Consider the following 17,787-nt stretch of genomic DNA (forward strand, 5'->3'; position numbering starts at 1 on the left):
AACTATGGAAGGCATTTTAATCCTTTGGAAGGATGATATTCATTTGACAATACGTCACAGATTCTTTATTCGAAAAAAATCACTTAAATGGTAAATTACCTACGCTAAAATCCCTCGGAAATGTTCGTATCAGAGGTTGGCGTTTACCACCAGAAAATACATATAAATCTCCGGAATAACAGTGACGAAGGAAGAGAGGAAAACTAATTTTCTGTGTGCCACAATCGCGAAATATCCTCCACCTGAAATAAACTCTGGCCATGATAAATTTTATAGATGTAAGTCTCTTTGGAGTCCCACATCAAGTCATGTATTTCCGATAATAAATAACTCACAGCGTTTTATGTGAAAAAAGAGTTCGGACGGCCAAATAAAAATAATGCAATAGCCATGTTAGGAAGGAAAACGTACTGCCGCCCTATTACACATTGAGACGTGTCCCTCTCATATTTTTTATGTTCAGCCGTTAAACGAAATAAAGTTCTCCTTTGCTTCTTTATTAGCTCAGTCTACAAATTATTCAGGAGGAGAAATTGAAACTCCTCTCGCAATTTTAGAGGTCGACCGGTATATGACCATTTTAAGGCGAATAAAACACAGCCGCTATGTTGTTATGGCGCTGTGTTTGGGAGATGGGTTTTCCGGGGAAATATCAAACTTGTATCTCATGATGGCCGCCGCCAGCTTCTTGCAGTTCATTTTTGATACTCATCCAGCCTCCAGTTCACGCCACAAATAGTAAATGTGCATAGATAACGACCATGAATCATAAATAAATATGTAATCGTCCTAAAGACTTAAATGTAGTATCCAGGAAAGTATAATCGAACCATCATTTAATTTATTGACATGATCATCTTAAAGAGCTTTACCTGTGTTTCATTTTCTTTTCCTATCCTATTGTTAGGAATATTCATACAGTTGGAATATTTTTGTACTCGAAGTTCTATGATATTTGAATATTTTTTGACGTCCATTTGTATAGGCAATTTGACTTGTGACAGTTTGAGCATTGAGTATGGTCGACTATGAGTCGTAGTGAAAATGTATCGATGTTCTACGACATTCTTTGACGTTTGAACATTCCGAAAACGTCAATCTGTAATGACAAACAATTTCAACATGAAAATTTGAAGCTTTTTACCCCTTCTAAAAAAACTGCGAGGTTGTCTCCATTTCTGGGAAATTAAAACGATACATTTGAAAGTTTTCCAAGGTTTATATCCCCCTTTTCGAAATACCAAACACACTGAAAAGCGTTCCTCAAGTCATAGTAAAAACATCCTTATATTCCATGGTCCATGACATTTATGAAGTTTGAACGTTTTGATAACGTCTATCCCAAATTTGGCCTCTGACAAATTTAACATTGATATTATAAGTATGAAAAGTGAAAGCTATTTCCGTACTTTTGAAATTATTGTTTGTCTCCAAGTCTGGCAACTGAAAGCGACAAATCGGGTGGCATAGACCAATTGTCAAAGTTGTGTCAACCCCAAGTTTTGCTTTTGTCAAAAAAAACGTATTAGTTATTTTGTGCATATGTTTGTTTAATTAATTAATAGTGAATAACTCCAAATCCAATCGGATGAAGCCGGAGACTCCAAAATCATCGGTTATGACAGCAAATACAAAGCCGAATAATGTGTTCTATATTTGGTATACTGAACTCTGTCGAAGACTGAATAGCAATTCTGCGGCTATAATAAGACCCATAAATCCTAAATGTAACACTGTATTGGATTTTGTGGCTGATAGATTAAAGTTAGAAGATTGGAGTCCACTTCTAAATGCACTTCGACATGATACGAGTTTACATGTTATAAATATTAGGAGTAGGATGAGTAACTGTCAGTTTTTGCACGAGGTTGACACAGAAGATAAGGCCCGTCGCATGAAGCGCAAGTACGGTGCTCTTTGGACAGATTTTATCCTAAATTCCCTTGTGAAAGCCCTATCGTTTTCGATGAAAAAAACGCAAGTGCTCACTTGCTTAGAGTTAGATGGCTTACCAATGTTCAGTAACTATTTAGATGGATTACTTAAGGCCCTGATGGAGAATAGAACCGTAAAAAATTTTTCTTTGACGAATTGTTCGATACAGGACGCAGGTTGTCGCTCAGTGTGTACATGTCTTCAACTATTACCAAACGTGGAATGGCTAAATTTATCCAGATGTGATTTGTCTTCAGTCAGTGGAATGTATATAGCTAAACTAATAAAATTTCAACAGCTCAATCGATACACGACGAGTTGGCACAAATCTCTTCGTTACTCCGAACCAGATTCCGAACAAATGTGTGGTATTAGACGTATTACTTTGAATGCTAACCCCAAACTCGGAAACGAAGGTCTGAGCTACATTCTGAACGAATTGGAGGACGATTTATGGATCAAAGCGTTAGACGTTCAGAAGTGTGGCATTACCGAGGAAATTTCGAACAAAATAATCGATATCCTCCAGTATAATAGTTCGTTAAAAATAGCTGATTTCAGACAAAATGAAGATCTTCATCCATGCACCCTAGAAAAGATCTTGGAAATACTCAGGGAGAAAGAGACGTACGACAATGGTGACAATAAATTTCAGTGGTGCAATTCAGTGTTATCCGTGAGTCCATCAACACTTCCATCCTCTTCAAGATCTAGAGTAACGCCATCTTATCAAAGAAATAAGACGGTGATTTTGCCACCCAAGAGGAACAACATCACCGAAAGAACAATAAACAGATCTAAAACTTCTATAGATATAGTACGGAAAGGTATTAACGGTTACTGCGATAAAACTGCAACGAAAGACATCAATAGAAGGAAGTTGATCGAGGTGAAAATCATGAATTCGAAAGATTTTGACAGGATAGATTCAGGTTGTTGTGGTGATACCTTGAAGACGAAAGAAGTGGAGGTTAGTAACAGTGTGCAAAGGACGAAGAATCCTAAAACCTTGAAAACCAACAAGATAAATCACACCACCATAACGAATAGTATAGTTAAAACCTTTGGAAAACTTCAAATTTCGAAAGATCATAAAGACGCACCCACCAATACTCCAGCAGATTCGCCAGTGCGAAAAAAAGATGTTGCTCTGAGACCTTTAAACGGTATCAAAATCAATGGATTGAAGAACGGTTACAAGCAGCCAGAAGAAGAAGAACCAGCTGCTGTTTTGAAAAGCGCGAGTTGTATGTTCGAACGAATGGTGGAAGGAGCGCCCGCAGTAGAAGAAAAAACAGAAGACGCAGCAAGTCTGCTGAGTCCATACCTGAATAAACAGGAAGCTTGCAAATTGGACAAGAGCGATCTGTCCGACAGCCAAGTGTCCTTGTTCGATTTCATGCAAGATTTGATGGAAGAAGAGGAGCAAAAGCCGACCGATCCAAAAAAATTCAAATCGAAACACCATTACAAGGGAAAGAAAAACGGGATCAAATGAAATCTGTCAACCGCTTGCGACTGCGATTTTTGAATACCCTATCAGTTATAAATATATTTATTTGGATCCTTCTTCAGAATAAAAGAAGTTTCAACAATTTTGGTAATATTTACTAAAACAAAAGCATCGTGTATACCTAAGCCAATAATTTCAGGAGGCCAGAAAAATTGCGATCACAGAGGTTGATCAATTTCGATTTTAGCATTATTTTTAGGTGAAACTATTTTGCAATTTTCGTATTTATTCGTTTTATTTGTCATAGTTTTTTTACTATGATGTTCTTATATATGTAATATTTTAATCATTAAATGTGCATTATGTACTATGGAATCTTCGTTTTCGTTCTAGTTCAATATTCACCTTTCAGAGTTACCAATTGCATCTCAACATGCAAAAGAAAGATTTTTCTGAAGTTTTGTAAGTAGAATTATTAAGCAAAATAGTATATCTCACTACGTCGAAATCAAAAACAGCGTTTGTTTGTGGCAATTTATTAAAAAAGTGGTTTCTATAAAAGACAAAAATATACAAACATTCATTTGGCAGTTCAGAGGACAACAATATACATTCAATAAATGAATAAGATAATTTCAAACATATATTGACTTTACTCCACTAGCCATGACACTAAGTTCTAAAAACAACAAATCTCAACATTCATTTTATTATTATATCACAGTATTTAGACTTCAAACGTTAATAAAGGCAACCCTTAAAAACTATGGATGTGTTATTATAAAAAAGATTCAGAATCCTGATTTTCTAAGCCAATTTTAGCGGCACTTGATATGGCTTTGAGCTCTCTATTTCTCAATCCGCCTCAATCTGAGCTATTTCCTAATAAAACGCTTTACCTTCATCTCGAAGGTATTCCCTTTCAAAAATCTTCGAACTGTTTCAATTCGCCATCTTCAAGTGCTCTTGCTGATTTCCAATCGCCCTCAGGATAGTCGTCGAAGTTGCTTGTGTCACTATCTGATGAAACTTTGGGCAGAATAGGAGGCTGAAATTTGAAATTCATCTCAATGAATAAAACAGAAAGAAAAATTAACTGCAATTCTGAATGTTTTTGGTCATTATTGAGTTGGAGAACTATCTGAAATGATTATTGAATAGATGTAGACGATAATTGGAGACCAATTCACATTTTCTTAACAATCTACTTGTTTCGCTATAACAATAGCATCTTCAAGTTGAAATATTTCACCTTCAAGATGTTATTGTTACATTTAAGGAAGACTAGTGGTTCGAATATGCAGTAAAAATAATTCAATCGTTTGTTTTGGCCGGTGGAATTTTCTCACCTCCAATTTTCTATTCAGAACTTCATGCCAGTTTAGTCCCTTGTACCACCTGTGCCTTTTTATGTCATCAGCCCCGCTCTGAAACAAAATAGGGGAAAATTATGAAAACTGAAAAATTGTTTGAAAGATTTTGTGCCCTACAGATGCTATACTTGTTTTATCATTGAGTTACATATTGATTTCAAGAGCCAGGAGTTGCAAAGGCCTTGTTTTACGAAATTTTTCCTTACCTTCATAGTGCCAAGCCTTTTGGTCCTGTCCTGCACTAGAAGTTTCTTTATGAGGTCCTTTGCAACGGGGTCAAAATGCTTCGGCCATTCTATCCGCCCTCCAAGGATTTTTTCGTATATTCCGAAAGGATTGTCATCGTAGAACGGAGGATAACCGGCCAGCATTTCGTATATAAGAACACCTGTAATAAATAAAAAAATTAGGTTCACGAATTCTACAAAACGACTGATAAACACAGAAACTGTAGGATAATTTTCGAATTATATGTTCATTTTAAGAACTAGGGTATGTAGGGGAAATGAATACATACCTAGTGCCCACCAGTCCACAGCCTTGTTATGTCCTTTACTCTGTATGATTTCCGGCGCCAGATATTCAGGTGTTCCACATAGAGTCCATGTCCTGTCTGTCAGCTTTTTGGCGAAACCGAAATCGGTTATCTTCAAATGGCCCTCTCTATCCAGCAATAAATTCTCCGGCTTCAAGTCTCTGTACACTATACTCTTACTATGTAAATATTCTAACGCTAGTATTATTTCTGAACTATAAAAAATCGCAGTGTTCACACCAAATCTACCCGCATTTCGGAGGTAAGAGAAGAGCTCCCCACCACATACGTACTCGAACAGCATGTATATACAGATGTCATCTCGATCGCACCACAACCTGCAAAGTTACAACATTAGCTATGGGAGATGGAAATGATTATTTTCAAATGACAATAATTGCAGGAGATTATCAACTCGTCAACTGTAATGAGGCATCATAGTATGTACCAACTCATTGGATAACTCCATCGAATTGTTTTTCAACAGTGTTCTTCATTTTAGACGTTTATCCTTGTCCTACAGACAGCTTACTTGATGAAGAAATGATCCAACAATAATTTGATCGAATGGTGTTGACAGAAAATATCTAAATTTTGAATTTATGAAGTTTGACATTTTGAGTCTATGTCAGAAAAACTATATTAAAAATCAAATGACCCTTTTGTGAATCCTCTAGATTGGTTCATCGAAAATCATAACACCGGGTGAAAGTTCCAGTATCAAACGGATTCCGAGACCGTTTTGTAGTGTTTATTTTCACAGACGAATAGATCGAGTTGTTTTAGTGCTGGCTTACAGGAAATAATGGAAAACCACTTACATGTTAACGATGAAAGGATGCTTGATCTCCTCCAGTATATGCTTTTCGTTTTTCACATGTTCCACCTGCTTCAGTCGGATGACATCCGATAAACACAATATTTTCATGGCACCGTATTGGTCTGTTAATTTGTTGCGGCACAGCAGGACCCTGCCAAACGTTCCTGTCCCTAAAATAATGAATTTGCTTTATCTCAGTCTGCAATCTCTAATCTCTATATAAAATCATGCATAAACTTATGTATATACGTATATACCGTGTATCGTATCACCTATAGAGGGTTTGATGATTAGATGCAAAAAAAAAATAAGTACCTAGCAATTCCTTGTCGAAAAATAATGAGGGTCTTTCATACAATCCTGGTTTTTGATCAGTTTTTGTTTCATTACATCAGTTCTAATTCGGGAATATTCTAGGACACAAAACCAAAAAATTGCTCTGCCAACTCCAACATAAATAAAACCGTAATGGCTCGATAAATCTCAAGGAAAAACCTCTTTGCTCGACTCTCGCAAAATAAAGGTACAAGAATAATTATCATTCGTGTTTCAAAATTGAAGATACAGGTCCGAAGCATCAATTTGTTAATACGCAACCGTAATATCTAAATTTACCGAGATTTCTTAGAAGCCAGGTTAATAACATTTGGCAAGTGATCCGAATTATAGTTGAATATTTGTTGTAACACAAGTTGCACTGACACATTTTACCTAGTGATGAAATACTCCACTGCCGAATTCTCAGACGTTGCGTGTGAAGTTTTACATCGATTCATCAATTGTGTGATTAAAGTGTCAGCATTTTGGAGGAAGAGAAGTGAGGAAGAATCAGAAATAAACATTTTATCGACGATATTGCCAATATTTTGAGGCACTCGAGAATTGCTGCTTTGAATGATGTACACGTCAATCTAAAATAGTATCTCCAGATGAAACACTCGGTTCTATCTCAACATTGAGCGTAATAATAAAATTGTTTCTATTTTCGAACCCGTCCCGAAATATTCGTGAGTGATTCCGACAGTTATTGGTTACAGCGATTTTTTGGTTTGTTATTTCGATTAGGGCAAACACGAACCCAGAGAAAATTATGATCCCCTGTAATTTTTCTTCTTGTGAGCTTCCAAAAAATGTTTCCTCTATAGGAAGCTATCTCGATTAAATTTCAAGACAGATGAAACTGCATAAGACATATTGATATACCCTAGGAATTACTTATGTCCTTCTCACTCTCCTCTCAAAACAACATCCTGTAAATTCGAACTTTCCACGAAATTTCACTCTTCAATAATTCATCCTCTGGAAAGTTCATATGTCGCAGTTAGATGACAAGCGACATATCGATATGGATAGTTGCATATTCTACCTGTATATGGCAGACGCGAATGTGTGTCGTAAGTTCTCTAATCGAATTAGAGAGAGAGTTGTTGGAAGAAATTCATTTTTACAGACGATATCCAACACTTTCGGCTAGATATTAGATCGAATGAATCCACTGATGATATTGCTCAACGTATTTTACTGTTTCCGTCAAGTTCAACTTGATTGAATCGGATGTTTAGGAAATTGAACTTGATTAAAATTGATTACGTTAGTGTTTATGACGAGGTTTAACTGGTGACCTGGATTTTTTCGTTCAGTTTTGTTTCTACAGCGTCCGGTGTCGTTTATGAGTTTAATTCTGCCAAACTCTGTTTCTAATTTGTTGTTCTTCATCATGAACGCATTAGTATCTATCACAGGCAAGAAAATCTTCACGGATGCAAATATGGTCAAATCATCCTCTTTCTGACGTTGTTTATATTCTGTTTTCACGAATTCGATTCTGGTTTATTGAATATGCGGTTATAATGGAAATACTTGATGCGACTGAGCGTCACAAATCTGCTTTGACTTCTTCCTCTTGAGGTTTTTCCATATTGGTCGTTATTTCTAAAAGTAAGCCACAGGTTATTGCCTGAACGTGAAGGTCTTTCTAGGGTATCATACGTTCAAGTTTTGTGGTCGGAGTTTCTTAGTATTTCACAGCACACAATTCACCAGAAAAGCTTAGCGGAAAACCCATTATGAAGAGAGAAACAAATCTTCATTTTGTACTGATTACCTTAACCTGCAGAGTGAATGATTTTATTCTGGATATTTTTGATGATATCAGGTCTACCAAATCACATCAATTGAAGCCAGGATGATTGTTATTATAAGAAATAGAAACGTGAGATGAAATTGCATAACCTCAAATTAGACAGGACAACATGAATTTCGAAATATCCTTAATTTCAAATGGAAATATGCCAGAGTAAGTTCTACAGAATGTCATACAATCCTGTTCTTAAATGTGCCATTAAAACTTTTTCTGATGTATACAGCAGATGAATTGTTTCAATATGAACTCTCAAATAAAATTGGTTGGTCAGTCACTCTACTAATATTCTGAGAATAATCTGTTAAAGATTGGCAATTTATTTTTCTTCAATTGCCAATCACGAGGCTCTAAACGATTTTCGAACTCAATTCAGAAAAAAGACAGGAGTTTCATTGATTAGCACCATGTGGTGAATCTAACAATTTTCAGAATAAGAAGAATAATGGAAAATTATTCAAGATATTTTCGTGAAATCTTCAGGCACTAATTAATGAAATCTTCATTCAGATTCCTGGTGGTAGTGATAATTTCAAATGGTGATGAAATTATTCATTTCAGTTAGCATTTCTCTTCGTATGGTTAAGAACTCGACAATGCAAATATCTCCTACAACAATAATGGTCCAACTCTCTTTTCCATCAACGTCTGTCGTTTTGATTGACAGAACTGTTACTGTGGGAAGACATTTACACATTTCGAGCTTTTACCTACCCGCCCACGTCTGGAAAATGATGAATCATGAAAAAATCTGATTCCACTTTTAATTCGATACCGATTTACGTATGTGCAGTCGAAATAAAGAGGTGATTCAAGTTTATTCACGAAATATAAAAATCGGATGACTGAGACCGAGCTTCCAGACTTATTTCGATCCATCACAATGATGAATGAACGATAATAATCGAATGGAGATCACACATTTATAAGTGCGTAGGCTCGGCCACCTGATGTTTCTAATTAAAGACAAATTTATAGACTGGGCTGTTCATAGTTTCACCGCACAGACAGAATAGATTCTTATGGAAAAACACGACTTGGGTCAATGATCGCTGAATCTAAAAAAATACAGATTTTCGCAAAAATGTTCCATCCAATTCATCCAGCTTCTTATGAATACTGTAGTGTTTTTGGACTCTTACTGATGAATTGACACATTCGAAATATATACACGCAAACCTCAACATAATTTGGCTTAGGAACTATCAATACAGCAAATACTCAAAAGTTCCATCAGTGTTTTTTTTTTCGCAATCAAACAGTAATGATAATTTTTCCAGTCCTCAAATGAGTTTTCCTTGAAGTGATTATGGGGTAATCATTGTCATTTCCTTGAAAACATAAAACTGTAAATTTAACAACTAAGATAAAAGTTTCGAGTAATGAATAATTCTACCAGACCATTCCATCGAAAAAACATCAATAAAAACTACTGAAAAGTAACCGGTATACATAGAGAATTATGAAGATAGATCGGCAATAAACAGAGGACAGTTAAAAATGTTCGAGGTCATAAAATAATGAATTTCTCTACTCGAATTTCGTCTGCGAATTTAGCGTACCAAGGATGAAAGTATTTCAAGCAATCCGCTGAACCTCGTTAAATGATCCTGATAGAATTCGATGGTACTATTGATTGTTGTAATCGAAGACAACTTAATCATTCTAGAAGGACCAGAAAGTCCTGTTTTTGGGACGGCATGATTCACAATGGAATTGTCACCATATACACATAATGCAATAATTGAGGTCATTCTCCTTTATATTAACAATAATACAAAAATTATTTTTTTAGCCCACTCTCACTATTAAATGTTGGTCAAGTGCATTTTATTCATTGGTAAACAGTGGTTGGACACTTTTTTGTCGGAGGTCGGCTTATGCAGCTTGAAAATGATCAATTTGTATAATTGTGAAGGTTGTTTCACTCTGGAAAAAATGTTCGTGATGTTCAGTAAAGAAAGTTTCTGTTTCATCACGTGCCAAAGCCAAAGTTTTTGTTAGTTTCACTTGGGAACTCTTGGAAAACCTGTAATTGTTTCCGAATATTAAATAGACAATATAGTCTTCAATTTTTTGCATTCTCAAATAACTATATTTCAGTGGAAAACATTATTTTTCACAGAACTCCAAATGATCTTTGGTATACTCGTCACAACTCTTCTGGTTCCTCCCTCATCAGTTGTAACGTTGAGGAGGCTATTAATTTTCGTCAATCAATTCACGAAGTCCATCCCAAGTGTAATCTCTGCATCACTGAACGCGATATCCAGCTGCGTCGAGAACTACTCCAATAAAGAATCAGAAATATGATTTGGCCCTCTGCCTGCTGCTCCAAAACTCTATATAAAAGATCCAAAATTACGCGTTGTTTCTAGACATGCTGACGCCTTTGCATTTTCGTCCTCCAAGGGATTTATTTTTATCGCGCTTGATAAATGAGTTACAGAATTGTGCGGTCCGATGATATAATGTGTGTTTATGGCTGATACACAAGAGGATGGCTTTTATCATTTTTTATCGAAAAAATTCAGATGCAGAGCATTTTTTTCTAGAAAATAGTGATGTTACATTTTCTCACTCATCTGCGCCCATCATCGATGCAGTTTCTGGTTCAATCACCCTTCTATAAATCGTAATCGGCAAAACTAAACGAAAATAGCTTTGCGCTCAATCCCACGTTGATTTACGACATCTAACCTGATGTACAATCTGCCTGCTTAATTTTCGAAACTGATATTATTCGTACAAACGATAGGATGTTGGAACTTTGCGTAAATATTATGTGCACTGCTTGTTTGTTCAGTGTCAATATTTTGATTCAGAGAGAGCGCTGGCTTTCTATCAATTTTCGCGTTTGGACTTATTGTTTTTTCGGGTTTTATCACCTCAGACCGTTTTGTTCGTCTGTTGAGCAGAATTTGTCGTTGAGGTCGACAAGAACACTACTCCTACGCTGATCTACCCACCGGAACCTCAACCATTGACAAAATGTTGTTCGACCCAGGCGGAAAGTAATTAAACTGATGACTTCAGACGGAAATGTTGAAAAAACGAATTATGTATGAGATTCATCCACTGCAATAGATGAACTCAGCATTAATATTCATAATTTGAGCATATAAATAAACAATTACTTCGAATGAACTCATGCATGATGGAGTAATTCAAAAAATCATCTGAAAATAAACTAGTACCTAACAGATGTGAATCTTCAACTTCAACAGACAAAGTATAGGTGAGAATAAAGACTGCATTCTCAAAAATAATAATTATAATTAACACCAGATTCCACAATTTTTCCCAAATTCGATCAAGTACTGATGAGTCCTTACGTAGGTAATATTACCAAAAATATATCCTTAATTACTTCTGAATAGCTGGCTTTTGAGCCAAATGTATAATGGAAAATTTCGAAATTTGATTGAGGTATTTATTCATTTCACGGTTACAGTTTCATGATCCATAAACATGTAATTTATGGTTTTTTTATTGTTGTTCTGAGGTTATCATTGAATGTTTTAGGTAATTTAATTCATTTTTGTATTTGTTTTTCAAGTGTTAATGTGTTGATCTGATCTTATTTTAGATATTCAGATGGTTTATTTGAGAAATGTAGCTATTGTTTGGCGAATAGCTTGTTCAATATAGAGAAAACCGAGAAATCAATATTTGCCTGGAAAGATAGCCAAGAGAATCTAGGAAACTCATAAAATTCTGAAATAACTACAGTTAGCTGACTATGGATTCAAAAAAGCGAAATCTACATGTATCAACACAAAGATTGTAGTTTATAAATCTTTCTCCAGATTCAATCAGAATTTCGTCAACAAATTTTCATTACTGTTCGATTTGTGTCTCTTATTATCTGTGTACGTTTGTTTGAATGAACCTTTTTCCTTCGGAATTACTTTCCTTTAATTTATCATTACCTTCACAATGCTCCAAGTAACCGCATTAATGATTTAATTAAATAATTAAAGATAGTACCGCAACTAATTTACGTGCACAGTGACAACAAACGAAAAGGTGATTCTCTAACTTGTTTTGAACTTATGATAGCATCAATAATGACCAAATAAATACTGAAATTAACGATGGGCTACATGTCTAAATCAAACGTTTCAGTCTATCACTCAAAATAATTGTGTGCACGTCAGTTGAATTTTATCAGCCAACTAAAGGGCAATTAGCTCGAACTCTTACGCCCAAGTGCATTCCAATATTTTTTTTACTGCATAATAACTTTTCGTGATATTCGTATTGTCAATGGAATGGTATATTGCCTACGTGGATTGAACAGGTATTCCAGATTGCGTGATCGGTTTTAAAAATGTATGTACATTTCAGGAAATAATTCTTGAATAATAATTTTTTTAGCTTCTCTGACGTATAAGTCGACATCAAGTCTCGAATATGAGACAGATTCACAATAGTTCTAGGAATTAATTATTTGTACTCGTCCTCAATTATTATAATTGAAATTACGAAGTAAAGTATTGCTTGTAAAGAATCTCAACCTAATGATTCAATTTTTTTCACTTGTTTTTTCCTATTGAGCCTTGATAATGGTACTGAGAACACTGAGATGCTCATTTTGATTTCTGTTTGTTCAACGTTGACATGCAGAGATGAATGGAAACATTCGATGGAATAAATCTGATTCGGAATCATTATTAAGTATTACTGGAAATATTGGAGAAAAGGCACTTAATGATACTGAAATTATAGGTTTGGCTTGTTTATGTCAAGATGCCGCATACTTATCATATATATAGTTACTCATTGCGAAGATAACAAATATGTAATACGTGTTTGTCGTAGACCATAATGTGTAAAATTGGCGCCCAGGAATATTCCGCTGATCTATTCAGTTTATCAACACCAAAAATTCAGTCCACAACAAAGTGGAAACCTTGGAATAAGTTCATTATCCGTCTGTGAAAAATTCCTCTTCGGATAATAATCCAAATGTACTGAAATGAATATTGATTTTCTTATCAGTGTCACCATTTAATTCAGGAACTATAATTAAACGTCCTCATTTGAATTTTGGAATAAACAATATCGTCATAGTGATACCAAAAATTCGACGTTCTGTGAATATTTTACTATTTCTCGAATCATTAATTTTCATTTAATATACAATCGAACTCTTGGAATACGGAATCAACATGAAATCAAGTCTATATGTCGTTCTCTGGGTCGGATTGTTGTTTTTCTGTCCAGAATTTTGCAACTGAAACTAATATAGATGTGGATGACAAAAATTTATAAGAGAAACAATTGCGAAATCTTCCCAATATCATCTTCATCCTTTTCGCACATTTACGCGAAATATATGAATTAATAGCGGAAGTATACAAGCACTTAGATGAAAAACAATTTTTAACCGTTTTCGCAACGTACTAGTTTACTCGTTTTATGAGAGGATCTAAAATTAAATTATGTGTTTTATCAAGTAGTTTTCTCACTTCAGATCGACAAAGAGCAGATTCAGAGACAGGAACCCCCGCTTGCCCCTTGGCATAATACCAAGTAACTATTTTTTATCCAAAATATCAACACTTTTTTGGCACGTGTGTCATTGTCGATGTTTTGTAAAATTAGCCAGCATAAACGAAAGTATAAAATATTTACTATCGTAGCCGAAAGTAATAGTGTAATGATTATATTATAAAATAACGTTTGGTCTGTTCTTCTTCTTTCGTTTTCTACGTTTCAAATCAAATGTAGGAATATCAGTTCACCAAGTTTTGGCTTCTAGATTAATACTCTCACGTTTTCATCACATTTGTTGATGAATAGCGACTAGATTCCTTGTCGCACTCCTTTTTTTCTTGCAAATTTCTATTTTCTAGATAAAAGACTCATTATTTTTACCTAATAAGTCGTTTCTTACAACGTAGGTACAAGTAAAGATGAAACTCATTGCATTCAATGAATTACTATCAGCATTGAGTATTAAACTCAAATGCTATCAGAGAATTGATCTTCACACTCATGAAATAGATTTTTTGATTTTCAACAGTAATCTAGCCTCGTAACCACTTTTCCAAAACTGAAGAAAAGAAACTGAATAACACGATTGCCTCTATAGGGTGAGATTTTTGCCACTACATAAGTTTCGCTATTACAAATACTTCTTCAGATGGAAAAAGGTTGGTAGTACTTAGTTCCTGCAGCTCAGTTTCTTTAGTTTGATTGTGGAGTTGATTCAGTATAATATGGTTTAGTCATATCAATTCAACTCTTTTGATCATTCGCGTTTTTTACAATTTCAGATCAGAAACGATCGTGGACTTCCATCCTGAATTGTTTACAATGAAAGATAAGTGGATTCCTCGAAAACCAATAAAATAATCAGTCGCAGTACTTCTTGTTCTGGGTTTTTCCTCAAAATTTGATTTGGTATTCCCATGGGCCTCTCTAGGAAAATTATCAATCGTTTGAGGGTAATGGAGAAGATATTTATAATGTATAATATTGAAAATATCATCGAAAACGTCAAAAGCTTCAGGTGTGGGCTAATTGCAGCAAAAATTCTTGATTTTGGTTCGGATTCAATTCGATCCAAGTGAAAATGTATGGAATTGTCAAACGAAAAACTTAATTTGAAAATAATCATGACGGTCAGCTTTTAAATTAAAAAAAAAGGAAGATTGATTTTCAAAAGAAAAAAATCTGATTTCAAAATAGAAATTCATATAGGAAATACAGGAGGGGTGAAATAGGTTGAATATAAGGAAAATCGAAGGAAAAAAAATTTTCGTCTGATCTAATAGAGAAGGTAAAATTCAAATTACTCGTGTATTGTGGTTTGTGTTATTCCATTGAGAAATCAATTTTGATTCATTTTGAACAAATTTCCTGCTAAACTGACGGTTATATTTGCAAAAGTAACTGATTTACCAACAAGTATATAGCCTCTGTCGTGTGAGCTGAAATCATTTTCGAACTTAAATTTACCTAGTAGGCGAAAAACATGCTGATATTATAGATAGGAGAACACCACCATTTTTGTATTGCTTTTTCACTCCCATAGAATACTTATTAGCAAAGTTTCATTTCCCCCAGTTTTCTGGTTTGTGAGAAAAAAATTAGAAAATGATTTTCAGCTGCCATCTTCAGGATAGTGTATCTGAGCAACTGGGGCTGCTCAAAAAAAAATTATATGAAAGACCCACACTATTTTTTGACGAGGAATTACCCCTTTACCGCAAATCTTCTTTCATACTCTGTTCAACTGAATGGTCCTTCAGCTTTGGATGTAATAAGGAGAAAAACTCAATTGTTGTCTCCGTTTGAAAATTGGGATATATGGTCGAATTTCAATGAAATAACTAGTTCAACAACGATTTACCATAAAAATCTTTTAAAATCGAACGAAACCGGTTTTTTTATTAAAAGAATGATTGTAACTGGTCGCAAGTCTCGTGTATTTTAAGGACGATGAAAGTGAAAATTGTCGCAAAAAAGGTCCACTCACCAATCGTCTTCAGAATGGAAAAATCATCGATGTCGTAGTCCCTCTCGGGAAAACAGTCGCGTTTAGGCGACAAAGATCTGACAGTCTCCATGCTCTCCTGCCTGCCTCGATATTCGTAAGTCGCCGTCATTGCGAAGAAGAAAGGTGAAAGATGAACGATTTCAGGTCATAACAGCCGATTCAGTAAGGAAGAACTTGCGGCTTTCTCGACTTAAGTCACTTCTGCGTGCCGGTGGAAGAACCTGCGTTAGACTGGTAGCGAGCGGTGTTCGCGCGTGTATCTGAGAGAAACCAAAACTTTGAAAGGCGCGCGCTTGCTCTATTAATAATTGTTGTACGTCTAGTTGTTTATGGGTTCTGACCTACAAGTGCGATATCGTTTTTAGACAGAATGGTTCTGACGATTTTTCCGCTCAAGAAGAAGTATATGGAGCGTTGTTTGGTCATTTTCACGGAAATGTTATCGGAAGGTTCATCGTGTGGAACGTCACATTTGGATTATGTTCAAATCGTTGGAGATATCCTTTGCGTAGATAGAGATTCGCTTCATTAATGTTGACCAAGTTCCCGGTGGGAGAACTTTTCGATATAAGAATTCTTTAAATGAAAAATAGGGCTGTCTATACCACCTTTTCACTGTTTCAGGTGTTCAAGAATATTTGGTTTATTTTCAGATTAGTATTTGATTTAAGGACATCTCGAATTTTTTCCGATACCTGAACAACAACCAATTTTATTGAAAAATTAGCGGAAATTTCAGTTTCTGCCACCTAGATCACACCAGGTGATAACTGCTAGAAAAATCCAAGGTATTCTACACACACTTCTTATGACCAATTACAAGGAGCCCTTCTTCTACTTTCCATATCCCTAATTTTTTTTTTTTCAAATTTTGTTCTAATCTTTCCCAGATTTCTCCGAGTTGGATTCCTAAGTCATTAAGAGTAGCTGGATGATTTTCTGAACTTCTCAGCCTTCTGTTGAGGTTGTCCCAAACCTGCTCAATCGGATTGAGATCTGGACTTCTTGCTGGCCATTCCATTCGAGAGACTTCAACCTCTTCAAGGTACTCCTGAACGATGCGCGCACGATGGGGTCTGGCATTATCGTCCATAAAAATGAAATTTTCACCAATGTATGGGGCAAATGGCACTACATGCTCTTCCTTATATACTTATCAGCATTCATAGCTCCATTATCAACGACCACTAGGTCTGTGCGAGCAGTCAAAGATATTCCACCCCATACCATAATCGATCCTCCCCCGAAACCAGTATACAAGGGAACGTCGATCACAATGGTAGAGGTAGAATCTAGACTCATCTGTGAAGAGAACTCTTCCCAATCGGCCTCTTCCCAATGGATATGCTCTCTCGCAAAATCCAAACGAGCCCTTCGGTGGCCTGGGGTAAGAGTTGAGCCTCTTGCCGCGACACGAGGCCTTAAATCATATTCTCTGAGGCGATTTCTTATTGTCTGAGTGCTAATTTGCACCTCATGAGTTTGCTCAAGCTGAATTTGAAGGAGACGAGCGGTTTCAAACCGTTGTCTCAACGAAGAAACTCTCAAGTAACGTTCTTGAATGGCAGTTGTTACCCGTGGTCTACCCTGTCCTGGTCTTCGGACATTCATACCTGTCTCCCTGAATCGCTGCAACATTCTGGACACACTTGTATGGGAAACTCCAAACCTTTCTGCAATTCTTGTGTATGTCCACCCTTCTTCTCGCAAAACTACCGCTTTGGCACATTCCTCTTGGGTCAAATTTCGTGTTTCGCGTTGCATAGCGATCGAGTGTAGAAAATCAAACGAAAGAAAAACTATTGATCACTAGAATTAATCGAGAACAACTGATTTTAGAATGGAGCCAATACATGCAAAATCTGATAATATCATCTTTTTTTATTCCTGCTGGGAAAAAACATTTGTATTGAAGAAGGCTAAGATTAGATCTTTTTTAACTTTTCGCCAATTCGATCATTATCAATTGTGTGGTTCATTAACTCCCAACCTTTTGTTTGTAGGATCCGAAAGTTCAGTCT

The 17,787-nt window shown here is 35.7% G+C and overlaps 2 protein-coding genes across 3 annotated transcripts; one reads left to right on the plus strand and one right to left on the minus strand.

Moving 5' to 3' along the window:
* The first annotated feature begins 1,326 nt into the window (after window positions 1-1,326).
* Window positions 1,327-3,527, plus strand: LOC123312386 (centrosomal protein of 78 kDa). Its single transcript, XM_044896780.1, has one exon. The coding sequence runs from the start codon at window positions 1,589-1,591 to the stop codon at window positions 3,431-3,433; it is 1,845 nt and encodes a 614-aa protein (XP_044752715.1). The 5' UTR covers window positions 1,327-1,588; the 3' UTR covers window positions 3,434-3,527.
* A 381-nt stretch (window positions 3,528-3,908) lies between these two features.
* Window positions 3,909-16,120, minus strand: LOC123312387 (cAMP-dependent protein kinase catalytic subunit 3). 2 transcript variants are annotated; one of them, XM_044896781.1, is made up of 6 exons: window positions 15,746-16,120; window positions 6,118-6,286; window positions 5,279-5,634; window positions 4,968-5,149; window positions 4,738-4,815; window positions 3,909-4,436 (listed from the first exon to the last, which is right to left on the minus strand). In XM_044896781.1, exons 1-6 carry the CDS (start codon window positions 15,873-15,875, stop codon window positions 4,311-4,313), a joined length of 1,041 nt encoding a protein of 346 aa, XP_044752716.1. In that variant the 5' UTR covers window positions 15,876-16,120; the 3' UTR covers window positions 3,909-4,310. The 2 variants fall into 2 exon arrangements, with proteins under 2 accessions (XP_044752716.1, XP_044752717.1); XM_044896782.1 differs by lacking the exon at window positions 15,746-16,120 and adding an exon at window positions 6,732-6,777.
* Window positions 16,121-17,787: the final 1,667 nt, after the last annotated feature.

The sequence above is a fragment of the Coccinella septempunctata genome, chromosome 4, assembly GCF_907165205.1.
Source record: "Coccinella septempunctata chromosome 4, icCocSept1.1, whole genome shotgun sequence".
Lineage (NCBI taxonomy): Eukaryota > Metazoa > Arthropoda > Insecta > Coleoptera > Coccinellidae > Coccinella > Coccinella septempunctata.

Coding starts and splice junctions, on each gene's coding strand:
- LOC123312386 (XM_044896780.1), top strand. CDS start 1,589: ATGAAGCCGGAGACTCCAAAATCATCGGTTATGACAGCAAATACAAAG.
- LOC123312387 (XM_044896781.1), bottom strand. CDS start 15,875: ATGACGGCGACTTACGAATATCGAGGCAGGCAGGAGAGCATGGAGACT. Junction 6,287..15,745: donor TTCCATTCTGAAGACGATTG/GTGAGTGGACCT, acceptor TCATTATTTTAG/GGACAGGAACGTTTGGCAGG. Junction 4,437..4,737: donor TTCTGAATAGAAAATTGGAG/GTGAGAAAATTC, acceptor TTCAAATTTCAG/CCTCCTATTCTGCCCAAAGT.